At 35.1% G+C, this 17168-nt stretch overlaps 1 protein-coding gene across 1 annotated transcript in view; it reads right to left on the bottom strand.

Annotated features, from left to right (window-relative positions):
* Positions 1 to 17168, bottom strand: part of LOC138704755 (BOS complex subunit NCLN) — a 50459-nt gene that overhangs the window by 4519 nt on the left and 28772 nt on the right. Inside the window, exons 8-11 of the mRNA XM_069832947.1 lie at positions 15546 to 15695; positions 8401 to 8550; positions 6399 to 6520; positions 1360 to 1458 (exon numbers count right to left, since the gene is read on the bottom strand). Of these exons, the coding sequence (XP_069689048.1) occupies positions 1360 to 1458; positions 6399 to 6520; positions 8401 to 8550; positions 15546 to 15695 (521 nt within the window). The remainder of the gene's footprint in view (positions 1 to 1359; positions 1459 to 6398; positions 6521 to 8400; positions 8551 to 15545; positions 15696 to 17168) is intronic.

Below are 17168 nucleotides of genomic sequence, written 5' to 3'. Positions count from 1 at the left end.
ATCTATTGTTACAAATGTAACTAATATAAAGAAGTGATGCAGTTTACTCGTAAATATGTAACAATAAGAGAATGTTTCGTCTTTTCCATCTTTAATGAATTGCCATGTTGCATATCGTTCTTAGGCTGCCTTCCGCTTGGTAATATGCGAGTTTTGTTGCTTACAACATTCAGTTGATTATGTGCACCATAAAATAAACAGAAAACCATGCCATAAATAGTTGCCTCCTTTATTGTTGTAATTTTATGTTTATTTTAAATTCACTTTAGAAGAATAGACTAGACTTCTTTTTCTTGCAAGCATCTACTGTATTAGTTAAGTAGGGATGCAGCTGAAGTTTCTGCTATATCGTGTTCAATTATAACATTTTCAAGCCAATAATAAGTTAAAGTTTGTGATATTCGACAACGTACAAAGGCATAATACTGAACCTATATAGTGCATTTCGAGTTCAAACTTCTGGAATTCAATAGCCTACATGATACTGGACGGAACAGAAACACATTCAGAAACAATTCGAGGCCCAAGGAGTGGAAAAATTCCAGAAATTTAAAGAAAGCAGAAGCTCTTGTTCTAAACATTTTTCGCACTTGTTTAACCAGTGATGCAACTATCACTACGTTCCCATTGAGAAACAGAGGTGATCTTTTCCCGGAGTTATTCCAGAGTACATGGATTATTTTTGTACACTTTATCTTTTAGAGTTTGCTAGAGACAAAACTCACAAAAGGGTAAGTCAAGGGATCCTACTAAGAACACCTCCGAGTTTTGGACAGATTGTTTCAAAGACTCCAATTAGGTATGTGTTAATGCAGAAGAAAAACAATTTGAACACACCAAAAAAAAAAAAAAATAAAAAAAAAATAAAAACATTTAATTAACTATCACAGATAATAAATGTGTCACTCGGTATATATTATTCTTATTACAATAATCATTATTGTTACTATTAAAAACTAAACTTGTTTGGTACATGAGGTAAGTGTGTCCATAAAAGAAAAGTATGTTGTCAGAAAGATTTAAAAGTATATGACTACTGGATGAATAATAGTGACATTATACTATATTGTATGAATATATCAGTCCCCTAATTGCCCATTGTGCAACTGAAACCAAGAAATGGATTCGGAACACCTCAAAATCTGTGCTTCAGTGGCTGACCATGATAATATCTTTGAAAAATATTGGAGTGCAAGAAGTCAAATGACTTTATTATTAAACGCCTGGCATTAGAAAACAAACAACATACTGTACTGTATTCAAATTACTATTTTGGGAGTACAGCCTTCTGCAAAGATAATATATAATTATTATTATATGGAAGTGCAATAGACGAAGTATACTGAAGTAGAAACTTACCTATAAACATTGACGATAGCTCTGGTTACATCATAAAAAACAAACTCTGGGTCCCTTTTGTCTGGAATGTGGTATGTGACTTTCACTTCCTTCAGGTACCTGCACATACAAAAATGCAACTGACAATGATAATGACCTAACTGTACACATTAGGGTAAGGTTATACGAGATATACCATATTTATCGGTGTATAAGACGCACTTTTTTGTTCTCAAAATAGGCCTTGAAATTAGGCTGCATTTTATACAAAGAAGGTAGGCTTACATGTACTGTTATTTTTCATAGTATAGTATAGTAGTATAGTATTTATTAGCTGTCGTTATAGCAAAAGCTAATGACATTGTCAAATTACACGTGTGAAATTATCGTGCAAAAATGAAAATTATTCTATTACAACACTAAACATAAAACAAAATGATCACAAATACTCCTTAGAGTTTACAACTGAGAGTCAAGATTATCAAAAATAGGCTAATATCTAGATGAAAATTGTAACACACTGATCACAAATATTATTTGATTTGCTCAGTTTACATACAATAAAAAAGAATTAACTTAACAATTTATGAGAATTTCCTAATATATTACAAAATAATAATAAAATTCAGAGAAAGAAACCTAAAAAATATTTACAGCTAACTGTCCACACTAGTTTTTCCCTCCCAAGATCAAACAAAAATTCCAAGATTGGCTGTCATACCAGGAGGACTAACTTCACAACTGCAGCCTCTTGATGTTTCATTAAACAAACCATTTAGTGTTCAGGAGAAAAGAGTGGAATAAGTGGATGGTGGCCAGCAGTGTGCATCAGCTGACTCTGAAGGGAGCACTTAAATGGCCTACACTCACTCAAGTTTGTGAATGGGTCAAAATATCCTGGTGACTGTACCAGTGGCTGAACGGTCACCAGTGGATGAACAGTAACAATTTAGCTCCATTTTATAAGGTTTGCGGGAAATTTTGTATTTCCCCACAAAGGATATTTATAATTTAAAGATTGGTGAACCTGTTCCACTATTTTCAATTGAGTTTCTTTGTGCTTTCATACTGTGGTTGTAATTTAAGAGAACACGTGCAAAATTTCTTCTTCTCACAAAGGATTAAGATTAACAAATGGTGAGTGACTTACTTTCAGTTACTACTTATTTACATTAAGTTAATTGATATTTCTGTCAATATTCCGATTCCTTTGGATACTATAGAGCTTGAAAAGCTTGTCTGCCACCATGTTTAACAAAATTCTTGTTGTATTCTTATTTAATGGGCATGTTCAATTACTGGAACACACTAAATAGTGCAGATCCAGTAATTGAACAGTTGTTCATCTATTGGTGCTTTTGAAGAAATGCTCTTATATAAGTTAATTACAAATATATTCTCAGGAAAAAGTATATAGAATCATAATTTGAGGTTAGGATGAGCATGTGTTGCTTGGATCCAGTAGTTGAACACTTGTTTTGGTGTTCAACCATTGGTGTGTTCAAGTACTGGAACCCCTCAAAAGCAGTAATAGACAACTTACAAAGCAAGCTTATAGAACTATTCTTGTTTTTCCCCTCCCACAGACAGACGAAATGGATGAATTAAATGTAGACCTAGGTCATGCCCCTGACACAGGACAAATGTTAAAGGACAAAAAAAAAACAGTTGTTCCGATACTACGAAGATACAATGTTAGCAGCAGTACAGGCCGTTAATGAAGGATTAAGTCTTCGGAAAGCATCCAGAGATTTTAATGTTCCTCTGAGCACACTCTCCAATAAAGTAAAAGGTAAAGTTCCTATGACAAGAAAAATGGGGCCGCAAACTATTCTTTCTAAGGAGGAAGAAAGTTTATTGGTGAGCTGGATTCATGCCTATGCCAAGAAAGGTTTTCCTGTGAAACGACAAACATTAATTGAGACTGTTGGTGATGTAGTGAAAGAAGATGGTAGAGAAACGCCCTTTACTGATGGTACTCCTGGAAGAAAGTGGTTTTCAGCTTTTATGAAAAGGCATCCATCAGTATCTGAACGTCACGCTGAAAGTATAAATGCTGCTCGTGCCAGAGTTACTGAAAAACACATCAGAGAATGGTTTGAAGAACTACGTACTTATCTCGAAAGTGAAAATGCTTTGGACATTCTTGATAATCCAAGCCGGATTTTCAATGCAGACGAAAGTGGCTTTCAGACATGTCCAAAGACAGGACGAGTTCTTGGACCAATATCATTCGACAATTTATATGAAATAAAGACTGGAAATGAAAAGGAAGCCATTACAGTTATGGCTAATTTCATTGCAGCTGGAGAAACTGCTCCCGCAATGATAGTTTTTCCACTACAAAGAATACCGAGGGACGTTTCAGAAAACATGGACCCAAACTGGGGTATTGCCAGGTCTAGAAATGGCTGGATGACTGGGGCTATTTATTTTGAATACATTGCCAATATTTTCTACCCTTGGCTTAAGGCTAGAAACATAAAATTCCCCGTACTTCTGCTAGTAGATGGCCACAAGTCACATACAACTTACAATGTGGCAAAATACTGTTCAGATCATCAGATTTTGCACTTCGCACTTTTGCCCAATGCTACCCACATCTTGTAACCTGCAGATGTTAGCATATTTCGTCCACTTAAATCTGGATGGAAAAATGTTGTGTATGAATGGAAGAAAAATAACAATAATAAGGTTGTAAACAAAGCCATATTTGGAAGACTGTTAGCAGCAGTATTTCGTGACAAGGCAACTCCAGATGTAATTAAAAATGGATTTAGGAAATGTGGTATTTATCCTTTTGACCCCAATGCAGTTGACTATGCTAGGTGTATGTCAAGTGAAAACAGGAAATGCCCACCAGCTGTGATGACTGAGGAATCTGTAAAACCAGCAGAGTTCAAGATTGAACATATACTTCTCTTTGAATCTTTAATGAAAGCCGGTAGAGCTGAACAGTTCAGAGAAGCTGAAAAAACTGGCTGGGAAGGACCATTAGAAGCTAAAGAATTGTTTGATGTCTGGAAGAAAATAAGGAACAAGTGTATTGTAACTGAACAGAGGAGTGACAGAATTATTGCAACTGAAGTTACTTCTGAAGTAGCAGAACATATCAATTCCACTGCCCCAATAACGAGCCCAGGAAGTAATTCAGAATTGCAGAATAATGACTTCGAGCAAGAGCCATGCTCAAGTGTAACATTAACCCCTGTAAAGAGTAGGACTCCAGAGGTTAAAAATACTCATCAGGTCCTTCAAGTAAAAAAGTCAAGGATTAGTCCTTCATTTGGCAATCATGTCACTTGGCCAACAGATTCTCCACCTGCTAAAGAAGGAAGAAAGAAGGAACGCTTGCCGCATGCAACAACATCCAAAAAATGGCTAGATTGGGTACAACAAAAGGAGGAAATTAAAGCAGTTAAAGAAAATACAAAGAAAAGAAAACTGCAAGCCAAAGAATCAGCTAAAAAAGATCCTGAAAGAGATGCACAGGCAGTTCCTGAAAAAATTAAACGGAGAACAAGGAAAGAAAAGAGGAGAATTGAAGAAACAGACTCTGAAACCAGTGAGGAATGGGTGGAAAGTGGTGACAGCCTGGATGATGTTACTCTCCTTCCGTCATCTGAAGAAGAAGGAAATGAGAAAGAAGAAGGCATTAATGAAGACAGAGGTGTCTGGAAAGAAGGAGATTTTGTTCTTGTGAATTTTCCGGGAAAGAAAAATATATCATACAACTATGTATGTATCATACAGAAAGTTCTAAATGATGAAATACAAGTAATTGCTTTAAAGAACTGTGATGAAAGCTGTATGGTATTTAGAACTGATGAAGATGATGTCAGTGTTGTGGTCATCTCTCAGATTTAAAAAAAACTAGATGATCCTAATATTACAGGAACAGAAGGAAGAATTAGGTACCAGTTTCTTCACAGCATATCTGTAGGAAGACAGAACTGAAGATGAACTTTGAAGAGGACATCATGGTGATATTTTAATACTGTTCAACTAATGGTGTCGTTACTGTACAACTTCTGGGACGGGTTGTTCAGCTACTGGTGAAATGTGACTTTTTTTCTTTAACATAAAACATTTATAGATGTATTTTTGTTAACTTAAGGTTCTTACTATGCTTTTGTAGAGTAAAATTTGCTCTTTCAGACACATTTTTCAAATGTTACATTAAAATAACAATTTAAGTTATATTAAAATTTAAGTATGAAAAATGTCTTAAGTGTTCAACCACTGGTACTGTCACCCTATCCTGGTCTAGGTCAGTGAGAACACCATTGTGAAGTCTTTTTTGAAGTGTGATATCAGCAACACCCCAGATGGAAGTGAGGATCATTTTCTCTATGAATCTGAAGATTCCTGTTCTGATGGCAAGTTCAATTGGATCCAATGAAGAAGAAACTTCCGATGACAGCGATGGGAGTGAATTTAAAGGCTTCTGAAGGTCAATGAATAATTCTTAACATTAGTTATATGTTTCTTTAAATTTTAGTTTTTTCTGGAAAATTTCTGTCAATTTTTGGGGTGCGTCTCATACTCCAAAAAATACGGTATTCATTAAATCATATAACAGATTCCCACATAAAAACTATAGTGAAACCTTGTTTGAACATTTCCACATTTAAGAAATTCCTGTTTTTTGCTACTTTTATGATATTCTTTTAAAGAAGAGCTGACAGGAACGTGCTTGTGCATATACGGTGGTCCTCTCGAACTTCCCTGATTTTAACCGTCTATAAAAGGAAAACTAAAGGCACAGGCAAATATTTTTATAGTTTTGATTGGAAAGTTTAACTTTATACACTATTTCATGTGCTTGTTTGTATAATACCAGGGACTCACCATCTAGCATTGTAATATTTAATGCATGCATGGACATTACTTTATATTAACAAGCTAAAAACACTAAAACAAGTTAGTATAGGGAACATAAGCATACTGACACACTGTTACTGTATGTCCAGAGTAGTAATGAGCATTGCACAGATGTTCCTTCTCAATTCTAGCATTAATATCTACTATCCACTCTCAGCATTAAACACTGTTTATACCTGCTCATTGCATCCTTCAACGTGTTTACCAAAGGACTGCTCTTTTCTGCAAGAAGTTGGGCAGATCTTGGATGAGTACATAAAAAGTCAAGCCACGATCTTAGAGAATCTGCCTCCACACCCTGCAATCAAGACATACTGCAATCGAAATTCAATCTGCATATTCATAAAATCGTACAGTACAGTACAGTTCCGAGTTCTGCAATCCAAATACAGGAGTCTTTGTTTTTGCATGCTGAGTGGGGGGGGGGGGGGTGTAAAGATCGAAATGGCAAGTAGAGTAATTCTTTAAATGAGATGCAATAAACAACGTAAATATTGATCCCTCTGAAAGCAATGCAGTGGAAATACTAAGAAAAAAGTATGGGAAAAGGAACAGTTTCACTATGCAAATGTTATTATATCTGATTCTACAGTGTTGATTTTGGTTGCAATTATTCTCATTACAAGAATCCGGACAGATCTCCTGCAATATACAGAGCAGAATACTTAAATGTTGATGAAGTGCAGCCAACCAACATGTTCGGCAGTGTTGTTAATTGGACATGCAGGAACAGTAACTAACATACTGTACATTCTTACCTTTTTGTATTATTATTGTCATTATCATTATTATTATTATTGAAGTATTATTATTTAAACGAATCATTTATGGTACAATTAGAATTACAGTAAAGCTATACTACTGCACTTTAAACTTACATAAGAACCAAACTTCTGCGTTAAGGAAAAACTAAACTCCCCTCATTACTTGTTCAGCTAGATGTGTGGAAGTGATAAGTTCAGCAAAAGTACCAGGAAAGCAGGCAGTGATGTCATCTGAAGAAGGAGTAAAGCGAATTGGAATTCAACAGACGCAGCAGAACATGACCTCAGTTGCAATCGAAGCAAAATAGTGGACAGCGGATGGGAGCAATTCTGAAGAGAGTGAAGGAACTAAGAACCAAATCGAGGCTGTCGAAAAGAAGAGTGATGGAGGTAGGAGATAGAGCAGGAAACAGTGATGAAGGAAGAGAGGAAAACAAGGGGGAAAATCAGTATGACTTTAGGAAATGGTGTGGAGGGGAAATAAATCGAGAGAAAAGAAAATTTAGACTAAAAGTAGAAATGTGAAAAAGTTAGCAGTGAGGTCTAAAAGTGCAAATAGATAGAGATGTGAAGTGAAGGAAAATGTGCCATAGAGGAGGAGGTACAGACTTGTAAGTATAATATTTTGGTGTAATAATGGGAGAGGAGTAAAGTTAGTGGAAGAAATGATGACGAACAAGAAAAGACAGAGTGGAAGAAATGTAATAGTAAATTAAAACAATTAATGACTTGTACGAGAGGCATTGTAAAATGGGGAGATGGCACTGTATAATAATTGTGAAGTGCTGCATCACCAAAAAGGTACTGCTTAATGACAAATATATTCATTCATTCATTCATACTTGTTCAGCTTGTAACGACATCTTTGAAAAAACACACATACAATTTTAAAAATGGTATTAAGTTGTTATACTTTTATAGGAATATTATCACTATTTTAAGAACACTGAAATCTCACGCACATATTCACTACAAACACCTGAGTCATACTACACAATTAGCAAATCTTTTTATTTTTAATTGTGATGCTCAACTTTACTTCTAATCTCTAGCATAATGTTTTCATTAACTGAACCAAAACAACAAACTTCAAATTTCTATAACAAATGCGAACTTATAATGAGATACTTTTACAGAAGATATTGTACGACAGTGGAAGTGCAAAATGTAATGAATTAAGAGGAAATGCAACTATCATTATTGTTTATCGTGTATATTTGCATTTATAACTACGTAAGACAAAACAAAATCGTGTGTGAAAATCATGTATGTGTGTGTGTGTGTGTGTGTGTGTGTGTGTGTGTTTGCGTGCAAATTCTAAACATTCTTAAACTGGAACACATTCGGTAAATTTCAGATTCTACTCTGATGGTACAGTGCAAGATCAGCACCTCACAGGCTACAGAATACTTACGAGACTGTTTGAGAAGACTTCTCCCGAAGACAAATTGAAGATATGCCTTGCAAGTGCTTCAGCTATAATTTGAGTGTTTTCAGCAAGCCGAGTCACATCCACATCATCCCGAACATCCAGAATTGAAGCTCTTATGGACTCCTTGTGGCTCTGTTTACAGCACACAGTAACAATTTTATTCTACAAAATGATGTGGCATCAATATCAATTTTTTAATACTAATAATAATAATAATAATAATAATAATAATAATAATAATAATAATAATAATAATAATATGATAATGATAATAATAATAATGATAATATTAATAATGATAGTAATGACGGCGGGGGGGTGGTGGTGGCGGCGGCGGCGGCGGTGGTGGTGGTGGTGGTAGTAGTGAAAATAATAATCCTAACAATCATCTTGGTTGTCACTATCACTACTGCTATCAAGCCACATTTAAAATGTCATCACCAATTCCAGAAATTGTTATGGTTATTTGTTTTGCAAAACAGTTTGGCTGAACATTCTATTGTCAGACCAAGCTGTTATAGAGAAATGCAGGCTTCTACATTTCAAATAGTGATAATTCACAGCGAGCCACTACAGCCGAGGCTGCGCAGAAGTTTAGAGTAGGGACAAATTGAAGCTTGCATCCGCCGCCATGCTTTAGGAGAAGCACCGGCTAGCAGACGGCTACACTATACAATGCTGAATGTTTAATATATATGTTTGGTGTCCCTTATAAATCAATCTGAATGGATAAATGGAAAAAAAATCTTATTAACATTTAAAGTGACCGCGTTAAAGAAATGATCAAGCTTAGTTACCATTAGTTTGACATGAAACGAAAAAAAACTGTAACAATTCGATACCGTAACTAAAGATGTTGTATAGTTATTTGACAACATATAGAGCGAACAGAAATACAAATGCATATTGTAGTAATAGTTCAGATGAAAAGAAAATTATTAGTATTAACTAGGCCTATTATTAACAAAACACTGCCTGTGTAAGACGTTACATTAGGCCTATGTTATAAACACGTTTGCTTTGATATGGACGAGAAATGAACAATTATTATTTATTTGCTTCCATATCACATAATATAGGCCTACACCTGTAAAATAGAAACACGTACCTAATGTTTTAGTTAGAAATATAAGTAGGCCTACAGTGCAATAGCTTATTATCACAGCTGTAGTATGAAATAAACGTCACATGCACGAATTAGTCAATTAGTCATATAATAGAACTCAGGCCTAGTGTACAGAACATCTTGCCTACTGATTCATTATTATTATTATTATTATTATTATTATTATTATTATTATTGACTCCGTTAAATATTATCTTACAACATTTTTATGTAAAGTCGTGTTGTACTGGTAACCTCAAGCTGTGTGCTAACATCTGCACTTTATGTAGTACTTTCTTTTGTTTGGTTATTTAATGACGCTGTATCAACTACTAGATTATTTAGCATCGATGGTATTGATGATAGCGAGATGATATTTGGCGAGACGAGGCCAAGGATCCGCCATAGATTACCTGACATTCACCTTACAGTTGGGGATATAAGAAAAAACCCAACCAGGAAATCAGCGGGAATCGAACCCGCGACCGAGCGCGACTCCGGACCGATAGTCCTTAGCCCACTGAGCTACGTCAGTAGATCTTTATGTACTTCTATGGTCAGTTTAACAAGTTTAAAATATGATTCTCGTGAGGAATCTGGAATCCATTTTCTAAAATATGTTCCTATAAGTGCAGAAAGATTGTACAAGTGTTCTACTTCTAGAGCACGTTTTCACACGATGTAAGAGTGGGTGGTAATATGCCATTGAACTGTCAACATCTGTATAATCGCTGTTTCACTTAAGCGGCATATTTCTATAATCTCAGATGATGGTATGACAAGACTCCCATTAAATTATTTCGTTAAAAAAATAAAATAGATTTTGTTTACTGCTGGTAGGCTACGTACCATAAATTGAGTCTTTAGATTTATTACACCATATTTTTCTTAACGATTTAACAACTAAGCCAGCAATGAATACAATCACATTTTGACAATATTGTGTCATTGAGAATGATGTCTGGAAAATACCATTGGGTATATAGACATTTTTAGTGGACATCCCTCTCTTTGTAATATAATTTAAATAAATTATTTACGTATTTTCTAACGTATATAAAATAAGTAAAAATATTCCATGTATTCAGTCATAGGAAATAGAAATAAACTAATAAGTCCATTTATGAGCAATATAAGGCGTTTATATTTAAAACAATGCTTAGTTACAATATTTAGATTTACTTCTGTTATTTTATAGGCATATTATACGTTAGAAAATACGTAAATAAATTTAGTTATATTACAGCGAAGGAGGAAATCCACTAAGAAAACGCCTATATACTCAATGGTATTTTCTAAACTCCGAATACTTTATAGAAACAATCATTCGTGCTCCCCAAACATGGCATCGCGCGAACCTGTGCCAGAGGTTTCAAATTTGTACACGACACCAGCGCCAATTGTGTGTCTAGATATATAACTACAACGTCTTTGATTCACAGTAACAGACGAACAAGACATTTCTTTGCACATGTTTCAACTACATCATGATGGCATAATATCTTCATGTTTCGGAAAGGATTCCGTTATAATTTAGCCATTTTTTCCCCCCAGATTCCATTCATTTCTACAATCCAATTAGTGACATAGAGTCATCATGTAACAGCTATGAGCCATGTTCTTTCTATTTTTATCACTCTCATCATTTTGCAAAAATTAAAATCAGTGCAACTTTCACTGTCTAAATGGCCTCAGTCATCAAGATTAGCCAGGCATAATGAGTCCAACAAAGTAGGCGATCCCTCTGGTCTTACCTATCTGCTCTGATGATAGAACTTGTATGCAGTTCTGAAATGTTAGAAATGAAATTCTTACAGGATCCAGTTGAGGAGAAGAGAGATAATTATTTCAATGAAAGACGGGAAGCAAGTCGTACACTTAGGAATAAAAAGAGAGGTTACTTGAAGGAAAAACTGAATGAGGTAGAAACAAATAGTAAGAATAAAAACATTCGAGATTTATATAAGGGTATAAAGGAATTTAAGAACGGATATCAGCCAAGGGTAAACGTGATCAAGGATGAGAATGGTGACTTGCTTGCAGACTCTCCATCAATCCTAAACAGATGGAAAAACTATTTTGCGCAACTACTAAATGTACATAGGCCAAATAGAAATGATCGGGACGAAATTGAAATACAAACTGCTGAGCCATTTATACCCGAACCCACACTTTCAGAAGTCGAAATTGCGATAGAAAATCTGAAAAAGTACAAGTCTCCAGGTATCGATCAAATTCCAGCAGAATTAATACAAGAGGGTGGAAGTGCATTATATAGCGAAATTTATAAACTTGTACTTGCTATTTGGGAAAAGGAAATTGTACCAGAACAATGGAAGGAGTCCATAATTGTACCTATTTTTAAAAAGGGGGACAAAACCAACTGTGGTAACTTTCGAGGAATATCACTTTTGTTGACGTCGTACAAAATTTTGTCCAATATTCTTTTGAGAAGATTAACTCCGTACGTAGATGAAATTATTGGGGATCATCAGTGCGGTTTTCGGCGTAATAGATCGACTATTGATCAGATTTTTTGTATTCGACAGATAATGGAGAAAAAATGGGAGTATAAGGGTACAGTACATCAGTTATTCATAGATTTCAAAAAGGCATATGACTCGGTTAAGAGGGAAGTATTATATGATATTCTTATTGAATTTGGTATTCCCAAGAAACTAGTTCGATTAATTAAAATGTGTCTCCGTGAAACATACAGCAGAGTCCGTATAGGTCAGTTTCTATCTGATGCTTTTCCAATTCACTGCGGGCTAAAGCAGGGAGATGCACTATCACCTTTACTTTTTAACTTCGCGCTTGAATATGCCATTAGGAAAGTTCAGGATAACAGGCATGATTTGGAATTGAACGGGTTACATCAGCTTCTTGTCTATGCGGATGACGTGAATATGTTAGGAGAAAATACACAAACGATTAGGGAAAACGCGGAAATTTTACTTGAAGCAAGTAGAGCGATCGGTTTGGAAGTAAATCCCGAAAAGACAAAGTATATGATTATGTCTCGTGACCAGAATATTGTACGAAATGAAAATATAAAAATTGGAGATTTATCCTTCGAAGAGGTGGAAAAATTCAAATATCTTGGAGCAACAGTAACAAATATGAATGACACTCGGGAGGAAATTAAACGCAGAATAAATATGGGAAATGCGTGTTATTATTCAGTTGAGAAGCTCTTATCATCCAGTCTGCTGTCCAAAAATCTGAAAGTCAGAATTTATAAAACAGTTATATTACCGGTTGTTCTGTATGGTTGTGAAACTTGGACTCTCACTCTGAGAGAGGAACATAGGTTCAGGGTGTTTGAGAATAAGGTGCTTAGGAAAACATTTGGGGCTAAGCGGGATGAAGTTACAGGAGAATGGAGAAAGTTACACAACACAGAACTGCACGCATTGTATTCTTCACCTGACATAATTAGGAACATTAAATCCAGACGTTTGAGATGGGCAGGGCATGTAGCACGTATGGGCGAATCCAGAAATGCATATAGAGTGTTAGTTGGGAGACCGGAGGGAAAAAGACCTTTAGGGAGGCCGAGACGTAGATGGGAGGATAATATTAAAATGGATTTGAGGGAGGTGGGGTATGATGATAGAGACTGGATTAATCTTGCACAGGATAGGGACCGTTGGCGGGCTTATGTGAGGGCGGCAATGAACCTTCGGGTTCCTTAAAAGCCATTTGTAAGTAAGTAAGTAAGTCATGTTTCAGGACACGGTGGAATATTCAAAAGCCTAATTCTGAAATCTACTCTGTGTTCCATCAATTATTCAACTGATATTGTTATGAATAATTAATTAAACTATTATTATTATTCCTATTTTTTAAATTATAAATTACCATTATGGATAATAATTATGTTGTTTTGCAATGCTAAGAAAAGTAGCTTTGTCATGTAAGTTTGCTCAAACATTAAAGACAAGTTCGCGAGATTGTTGAGTGGAGAGTAGATCTTCCACGTTTTTTACCTTTTCCGATATTTTAGAAAGAAAACGTAAGTACTAACTGAAACAGATCTACAATTCTAAATACATTAGTTGAATTTATACGAAAAATTGTACTCTCATGCCTACGGTATAATAAAGAATAACAACTGAAGCAAAGAATCTGAATCACTTCAATGACAAGTCTATACCATGAACAGTTTATTGAATGACTTATGAGGGTTGGTTTCTGTGTCTCGAGTGCATGATACAATGACAATATTTTACCATAACAAGGAAACTAGTAAACATCTGTAAAGAACCAATTGCCCAAAGCTATTTTGCACTGGTGGACGCATAGTAGTGTTGCACTTAGGGCAATGCACCACAAACTGGAATGTCATGGGTTTCTTTTTCTATTTATCTAATCCTTCCAACCATGCTATGATCTTGATGTTCACTCAGCCTCTAGTAGAATAAAGTATCAGAGGTATTTCTTTGGGGTAAAGCAGCCAGCATGTAGGACTAACATCACTACTGCTACTCAATGCCGATTATCTCGTGAGATGGAAGCCTTCACATTTCGCCACTCTAAGGATCTTTCAGGGTATCTAAAAGCCCTGCCTGCCCCTTTCTCACCATTATACAACGTGAGTAAAAAGCATGGAACACTGCTTGTAGCTTTCCTATTCTTAATTTTATTAAGAAATTCTAAGTTATAGGGGGTTAAAAAAAAGGAACATTTTTAACATGTTTTCATTTATAAAGGTATACCAAGGAGGCTGTTCTTAAAAAATGGCACCATGTACTTTTCCACTTTTGATTCTTCAGGTCTCAAAACGTACAAAAAACAAAAAGAAACATTTTTTTTCTTACAAATTTGGAAATAAAACACACTGATGGCTTTTGAAATAGATAAGCACCATTAAATTATTAACACAAGGCAAAGAATTTAAGAATGTTCTAATAGTGTCACATGTTGATATCAGTTCACAGGTGTTCAAAATGGCACCCCATTCACTGCCAAGCAATATGTAAGTCTCTCTTGGAAATTGTTTACGGTTTTCAGCAACATTGTTCAGTTTATTTTTGTGTCTAATCCCTAGTTCTTCATATTTACTCTTCCAGGTCTCGTGGTCGGTCCTGGTGCACTCTCCCATTTCAAATATCACAATTAGAAATAATCTAACGAGTTTAGATCATGACATCTTGGGGACCATTCAAGAACCATTGTTATTTAATTATTTTTATTCGTTTTGTTTATGTCATTTAAATCATGGCCTCCTTTATTCTCCATACTGATAAATTATTGATATACTGAAGCATTTCTCCTTGCTATGTACACTTACTTTTGATCATAAATTTGAGATAATTTTTACAAAATAATGGTTTAATAAAGGTGAAAAACATGAATTTGTATGTTTTGAGAATTGAAGAGACCAAAAAATAAAAAATTAGTATATGGTGACATTAAAAAAGTGTCCTTGGTAGACCCTATCAAAATAGTTTTTGAAAACATGTTAAAAATATTATTTTTTTCATCCCTTATAACTTTCCTACACCGGTTTCTTCGTAAAATTAAAAATAAGTTTACTCACCTTGTATACACTCATAGCTCTTGGTAATGCATCCAACAGATAGGTTTTTCCATTTCCCTTTCCCTTCCATCCCTGATAATGCAACAGAAGTGTAGCTCTCTAAGGTTGGCTATCTCTACATCTATACTCAGTACAAATGCTAAAAATACTTACACCATGCTAATCACTGATCACCATTGAAGCCTTAAATCATATTTCGGTAATTCGCGGGTGCTTGTGTAAAGGGGGTTAAGTATGAATTGGTTAAACTGGAATAAGTACAGATTTGAACTATCCACAATTAATTTTCTCTTGTGTTAAAGGGGTTAAGTTATTCTTCCATCTATGATGCAGTCACAGTGCTCCATAGTTTGTGACAAAGGGCTTTATTCAGTACCAAAGGAGAGAAGTTTACATACCTTACAATTTGACTTAACCCCCTTTACACGAGCACCTGCGAATTGCACTTAATGATTTACAACCAATAAAAGAACTTACCTTCAATGAAGATAATGTGAAGGCAGGAAGACGTCGTATGCTGTACCGTTCATGTTCCCAGGCTAACACTTCCTCTGCAAGGTTGATTTTTTTATGAATTCCTTCCACAGTCACATTGGAGTACAAATGTTCTGCTATATCTTTCAGCTCCTGCATACAGCATTACAGTTCTTCAATTATCTTCCCATAAACATGACAGAAACGGATACTTATGTATCATGATATTTCTGAAGAGAAGATATATACAACCTTTATCACTTTTATAAGTAAATAAAAAGATTTTTGAATTTTTTTTTATTCTATACCTCTAACAAAAATTCTAATTGTAGAATATTAATGTAACTTAGATATTTTATGCTGAAGTAAATACAATTGAGAAAATGGAAAATATTTAATTATGTAAATGGTATTGTATGACAGTTTTTACTAAATGAAACTACAAAGTATACTATTTTAAAATTCTAATGTCTGGGTCATAACTATTATACTGAAGTGAATAGAGCATCAATGACAAGACACAAGACCTACAATACATGCACATTAAACAAAGTTTCTAAGAAGTTTGGCACAATATAGAAAAAAAGATTAAAAAGGAACATACAATATATTTGCAGAGCTAAAATATTTAATTAAAATTATAAAATCAAATTGTGCTAAGATAACTACAGTCGATGGTGTACAATGAATGAAAAGTTTTAGGGAACCATAAAAATTTAAAACTTACTTATACAGAGCTGTTATTATCATATGTCCCAGAAAAGAGTGGCCGGCCAAGCCCTGCGTGGTTTCTGCCGCGCGCTAACCGTGCCAGTAGCCATATGGCATTCAGTGTGCTTAGAAGTCGTGTAATGAAACTCTCGATTCTTCAAGTGTACAACGTTAGTTATAAAGTTTAGTGATTACTGTGTATTTAGGTAATGCTCAGCAACAAATTCTCACTGTGTGAACGTGTGTATATGTATAATACGTACATAAAAGGCAGAAGGTCGTGTGCGAAAATTTCGAATAAAGTTTCCAAACAGACTGTGCCTTCTGCCAAAACAATTAGATGACTCGCTAAAAGATTTAAAGAAACAGGCTTAGTGAAGAATAAAAAATCAAGCAGAAAACGTAGTGTTCTCACGCAGAACGATTTTCAGTTTATTTCCAACAAGATACCGCCACTGCTCATACATTGAGGCGTATTCTCGGTACAAGACTAATCAGTAATAATTTGTGGCCTCCACGAAGCCCAGATATAACACCTGTGACTTTTAGTTATGGGGAACACTAAAAGGTAGGGTTTATAGGAAAAATCCTTATTCTATAGATGAACTAAAAGACTATATACGAGAAGAAATCCAAGCTATCAATGACGTGGAACTTCAGTGTTGTTCATTCATTTATCAGAAGATGTCAGTTGTGTGTGGTGGCAAAAGGGGGCCATTTTCAACAACAACTGCGAGCATGGTCAATATTTATTGTTAGTACTGTTATATATTGGAGAAGGCCAGAGAAATGGTTATGTGCTTGGCACAAACTATGCAGAACGTGGCTGGCATGCCGACAGCTCTTTTCTGGGACACATGATAATAATAGCTCTGCAGTTATAGATCAACTGGTAAAAGACGTGTATGACATTTA

Source organism: Periplaneta americana, chromosome 8, assembly GCF_040183065.1.
Source record: "Periplaneta americana isolate PAMFEO1 chromosome 8, P.americana_PAMFEO1_priV1, whole genome shotgun sequence".
Lineage (NCBI taxonomy): Eukaryota > Metazoa > Arthropoda > Insecta > Blattodea > Blattidae > Periplaneta > Periplaneta americana.
Note: the sequence above shows the minus strand (reverse complement) of the source record. Positions and strands in the feature narration are given on the sequence as shown.